This window comes from Rhinolophus hipposideros, assembly GCF_964194185.1.
Source record: "Rhinolophus hipposideros genome assembly, chromosome: 3".
Lineage (NCBI taxonomy): Eukaryota > Metazoa > Chordata > Mammalia > Chiroptera > Rhinolophidae > Rhinolophus > Rhinolophus hipposideros.
This window is the reverse complement of record NC_138049.1, coordinates 27,622,558-27,628,201: the sequence shown is the minus strand read 5'-3', so window position 1 is coordinate 27,628,201 and position 5,644 is coordinate 27,622,558. Positions and strand designations below refer to the sequence as shown.

Genomic DNA, 5,644 nt, shown 5'->3' with positions numbered 1-5,644 from the left:
TTTGAATCCCGGGCAAAGATATTATGGTGATGAAGGGTGGGGGTCTCACTAATTCATTAATAAAGACTGATTTGCTGACAATCTGTTTAGTTTACAGCATAGGGGGAAAGCAAACAAGACCCTGCTAACAAAACAAAACGTTAGAGGTTAGTGAATTCCCAGCTGAGCCCAGGATTAGAGATATGATATCTTAATGTAGGAGAGGGGTGCAGACTCCCAGCCAAAAGCTCAGATGCCACTCTTATACTTTGTTTCAGCCCCTCATCTTCAACACCTAATTGTAAGGAAAGAAAACCTGGAGAAGAAGTAGTATTAAGAGATTCCTGCATTCAGTCTCTCTAATTTCATCTCATTGATTTCAGTCAGTTCCTTGGTCTCGTTCCCTTTGCTTTTCCACTTACTCCCCGATTTTCCTTTTCTCCAGGAAAGACGGTGCAGGCTGAGGTTAGTAATGGAAACGAACTTTTCTCAAAAGGATAGTCCTGTATAGTGCTTTGTAATGTCAGCTTCACACGAGGAACCCTGGTAGCAAAGAGCATGTAAGAAGAAGGCAAAGGCAGCAGCACGGAGAGAGAGAAAACGAGAAGTCCCAGTAAAGATGATGTCTGAGAGCAACTAAGATTCTTAAGACAATATTAAATGCATTTCTAGAAAGAAATTTAGAGGAAAGTTTAAATTCCATTAAGAAAAGATTATCAACTAACAAAATGCTTTCCATACACTCAGAGTACTCTATCTCATTACCCCCACTCCCACGGATTTGTGTGTGGTTGTGTGAGGGTGTGCAATGGGAGTATGTTGTATACACACAGGCAGTTCCTTGATATTTTTAAAGTGACCAGGTGCAGGTGGATTTTTTGGTACTTTCTCTGCCACTATCCTAAAGATTCTATGAAGCACTTCTTTTCGTAATTCACCCCAGTTAAGATAAGGTGGGAAGATACCTTGGTAAAGCCATAGTCTTGCAGGGTGTTGGTAGGACACAGTTAATCTCTGCCTGGATTTTAATTGGTGTTTTCTTGGTGAGAAAGAAGGCCGGGGAGATGCTTGTGAGATTTGTGGCTCGAAGGGCCAGAAAAAGCAAGAGGATCTGATCGTTTTCCTAAAGTTCTCTACATACAACCAGCTATGACCTCTTAGGACTGAAAGCAGGCCTTAGGAGTAGAGTCCAGGAGAGGGGCTGTGGGTGGGGCCTGCTCCTCCTTGGCTGGTATTTAAGTGTTGCAGTTGAGTTGATTTACATTACACTTTGGAATAGGGGCCTGGGCGTGAGAGTTTCCCTCCGGTTGTGAAAGGGGTCTCAGAGCGGTTTCTGGGGCTTGGCAGGCCCCTCCCCTGGGCTGCAAGGATCCGCCTCTCTATTCCCCAGATAAATTCCTAGTGTCCACCAAATTCCTCAGCGCTCTCTCACACTCCACTACGGCCACGACTCCGGGGGTGGGGAAACAGCGTCGGTTTCCTTCCCAAAGAAGCCCTGGCGGTTCCTCCTCACAACTCTGCAAAGGGGAAAGGGGTTTGAGACCCAACCAGGACCCCAACTCCAACTCCCAACAGGAGGTGGCTGCTCCACACTACACACTCGGAGGGCCCATTGATTGCGGGGTCTCTCTCTCTCTCTCTCTCTCTCTCTCTCTCTCTCTCTCTCTCTCTCTCCTCCCCTCCTTCTCGCTCTCTCTTCCCCTCCCTTTCTCTCTCTCTCTCCCTCTCCTCCCCTCCCTCTCTCTTTCTCTCTCTCGTCCTCTCCCGCAAACATGTCCACGGGCTCCCTCAGTGATGTGGAGGACCTTCAAGAGGTGGAAATGCTGGACTGCGACGGGCTGAAAATGGACTCGAACAAGGAGTTTGGGACTTCCAATGAGAGCACCGAGGAGAGCTCCAACTGCGAGACGGGGTCTCCCCAGAAGGGCCGCGGCGGCCTGGGCAAGAGGAGAAAGGCTCCCACCAAGAAGAGTCCCTTGAGCGGGGTCAGCCAGGAGGGGAAGCAGGTCCAGCGCAACGCGGCCAACGCGCGCGAACGGGCCCGGATGCGGGTGCTGAGCAAGGCCTTCTCCAGGCTCAAGACCACCCTGCCCTGGGTGCCCCCGGACACCAAGCTCTCCAAGCTGGACACGCTGAGGCTGGCGTCCAGCTACATCGCCCACTTGAGGCAGATCCTGGCTAACGACAAGTACGAGAACGGTTACATCCACCCGGTCAACCTGGTAAGTTCTCTGGTGTGGCTGCGGCGGAGCGGGTGCCCCCTCCCAGCGCGCCCGGAGTCTGCGGGTGGTGTGCACCGCGGGCTGGGACTGACGCACCTCGGCCACCACCAGCCCAGACTCTCCAGGGACCACTATAGGAGATCCCCACACTGCCCTCGCTCTGTCTTACAAGCCGCCAGGGCAGGGATGATTTATGCGAGTATTTAACGTGGCAGCCCAATTAGGAGTTTGCAAGTGTTCTGAGCTAGCCAAGAGGAGGATCCCTGCACCCGCGCCATGAGGGCTCAAGGGGCTGTGCGAGACCCGGAGCCCTGACAAGACGCAGCGCGCCCAGGCAGCGTTTTAATCCTTTCATTCTTCTAGAGAATAGAACTGTATTTTCCTCTCTAATTCTTGTAAATAAAAACACCCAACTCTTTCATATATATATATATATATATATATATATATATATATACACACACACACACACATATACGTATACGTTATATAATAATTACATATATAGACACATTCATGCCCTCAATAATTGCCATCCAAGTCCCCAGCTACTTAAATATTCTGCGTGTCTTCTATAGGTGGATTAACATTTTTAAATTCCAGAAGTTCCAGCAACTATCAGCATAACCAGTACATTCTCACGAGTATTAGGGTAATAAATAATATTTAAAAGGTCACTTTCATCCAAGATTTAAGAAGATTTTATTTTTGTCTTTAAAAAAAATAACGCTCATTGAGCCTACCATTTTTCTCAAATGCATTTAATTCCTTTTTCATTTGATTTAATTTTAAAACTTCCAGACTGGAAAGAAAAACAACTTACTAGCACCTCTGTTTATATATGATAAGAACGAGAGGTTTTCCTCTTAAAACTCGTCTTATCGGCCAGCACGAGTGAGAGGTTTCGAGGTTTGAATCTTCTTCTCACTGAGTTAGTCTCAGGAATTGGGGGAAAGGGGTAAAACCACATTTTGCCGTGAAAATAGTTTCTTTTCTTCCCATTTATGTTTCGAATGAGATGAGTAAATAGTTTTTTTTTTTTTAAATCTGGAGCTCAAATGAAAGTAGCGCCTTCATTTACAGTTGCTGCTGCCTTCATCTTTGAATCAGAAACTTAAGTGAGCTTTATTATAAACATCACGAAGAAGGGAAGAGAAAGTTATGCTTGTTCAGCCCACTAGGAAGACGATCTTAAATAAAATACGCGTGTATATTCTTTTATTAGCATTATTGTTTTTCTTTCGATTAATTTAGAAACTGGGTAAAGCCCGCATCTGTGATGGAGGAAACGAAAGTTGGCCGCGGGGAGATAGATGTTGGAATAAAAGCAAGACATTTGGGAAACCCTACCACGGCCTCAAAAGTAGGGCTAGGAGGGCTGTGCCTCAAACCCAGTCCCCAGTTGGCGAGAGGTCTTTCTGGGTTTCCCTGTTCAGTCTCACCGTGGCCTCTGCCTCTGGGCTGTGCCGCTGCACCAGCCACGCTGGGCTTTCCACGGTCCTCTTCTCTTGGGTTTCACTTAGAACCCAAGAAGTGATCCCTTCTTTGCTCTACCACCCGGAGTGGTGACTTGGCGCCAACACTACTTTTTGCTTTATCCAGCCACAAGGCTCACTGGGACACCGAGTAAATTGCAGAGATAACGGGTCTGTCCAACTCACTGAGGGCCCCCAGGGCTCTCTATCCTGCCGTCTCAGTCTAGGAGCCCACCCAACCCCTCCTCCACGGCCATTTACTTCCTCCACCCTCTTCTCTCCTGCAGACGTGGCCCTTTATGGTGGCCGGGAAGCCCGAAAGTGACCTGAAAGAAGTGGTGACCGCCAGCCGCTTATGTGGAACCACGGCGTCCTGACCTTGGAGGTGCGAGTCTGGGAAAGGCGCGCTCCCAGGGGGGAGCGGGCCCCGGGAAGGCGACCCTTGCCCTCCCTGCTCTCTGTCTCTGCTTCCCCCTGCAAAGCTCCTCTCCCTGTCCCACCCTGCGAGAACACTTTACAGCGACGAGGAGATTCGTTTCCAAACCAGAAGGGATCAACTGTACTTACAAAGATTCCCATCTATTTAACTTTATTAACTTCTACCGTGAATGACTCTGCGAGCCTTGCTGGTCCAAGTGCAATATGTAATTATAAATATATGAATAGATAATAAGAGCCTATCAATGTGTATCTTTTGTACAATATGTTGTAAAATGTAGATCATAGAATAGCTGACTTTGACAGTCACATTTATAAAGTAATTCACTTAAAGATATATATTTTTTTCAAACAAATTTTGCTACTTTCGAAAATAAATCTTTCTTTATATTGCTAAAAGCCCTGACATTGGTGTGATTTAAAAAATAATAATTACTTGGAATAGAAAAGTGGGTAACTATGGGGAAGTTTGATAATAAAAGTGGTTCTCTGAACCTCAATCCAAACTTCTAGAGATAGAAGAAAATTAAATAAGATTTTCACTATGAAGATGCAGATGGTATTTTGCACTGAAACTTCAACAACAACAACAACAAAAAACCCTCTGGTCTCTCAGGTTTGCAGGTTACTTTTAAGACAATTAGAAACAACTGTAACTGTAAACAAAGAAAGGGCAGGATTAAAGTTATTAACAGCTACACAGTTCAGGAGAAAACAGCATGCCAGAAAAGGGAAATCCGAATTTCATGTATTCCACAGTATAACTGCTGACATGAGCAGGAAGGTGAACGCCGCGTTTTGTAACTTTCCACGCGCGGACGTGAACCCAAACCACCCAGGGTTGCAAACCAGTGAAAAAATAATGGGAACAAAGAAAAATGTAAATTCTATAATCCTTAGGACGTATTCACTGATTTTCAAAGTGCCGCAACATACTTTATGTATTTCTCATTGATAATTAATTTTAGCAACGCGCCTGCCTGCTTTCGGTTAAGGTTAGCCAGTGCATTCAGCTCCCCGCCACGACTTCCGGCGGACTGGGTTTTAATTTAAACATCTTCCAGGCTACGGAACAGCTCGTTGGGGAAGATTAGGTTGAGATAAACAGAGAGGCGAGGCGGAGGAGCCTGGGACCGGGCTCCCTCGCTGCCCCTGCGCAGCCCGCCGCTGCCGATGCGCCAGATGCCACCGGGGCTGTTTAATGTTCGGGGTTATGACCGCAATGTTTACAAGACGTCTTCGGTTATTTATACTGTTATTCCTCGCAGAGGGCCTTGAAACTTCCGCTTCATTTGCTCTTTCTTTTCGATATTTTTTTTTTCTTTCTTTCTTTTCCTGGGCTCGGTTTGGTACCTGGAATAAGATCACCCCGGCTCCCCTTCCCGCCCTCACCTCCTACTAACCCCAAAGGCTGCTCTAAGGGATGGAGCCCTCAGCTTGGCCAGTAAGGAAGGAGCTTGTCAAGATGAGGGAACCATTGTGCCCCCGGAATGATCTCTGCCAGAGAGAGTTACCACGTTACCAAGTGCA

General features: G+C 46.9%; 1 protein-coding gene across 1 annotated transcript; it reads left to right on the top strand.

The window, feature by feature from the left end:
* Positions 1 to 1,241: 1,241 nt before the first annotated feature.
* Positions 1,242 to 4,510, top strand: TCF21 (transcription factor 21). The gene is made up of 2 exons (XM_081036643.1): positions 1,242 to 2,201; positions 3,964 to 4,510. Exons 1-2 carry the CDS (start codon positions 1,752 to 1,754, stop codon positions 4,051 to 4,053), a joined length of 540 nt encoding a protein of 179 aa, XP_080892769.1. The 5' UTR covers positions 1,242 to 1,751; the 3' UTR covers positions 4,054 to 4,510.
* The last annotated feature ends 1,134 nt before the right edge of the window (positions 4,511 to 5,644 follow it).

Bases quoted from the DNA above. Each gene is read 5' to 3' on its own strand.
- TCF21 (XM_081036643.1), top strand. From the start codon at position 1,752: ATGTCCACGGGCTCCCTCAGTGATGTGGAGGACCTTCAAGAGGTGGAA. The intron at 2,202-3,963 runs GTAAGTTCTCTG...TCTCTCCTGCAG, and splicing joins ACATCCACCCGGTCAACCTG to ACGTGGCCCTTTATGGTGGC.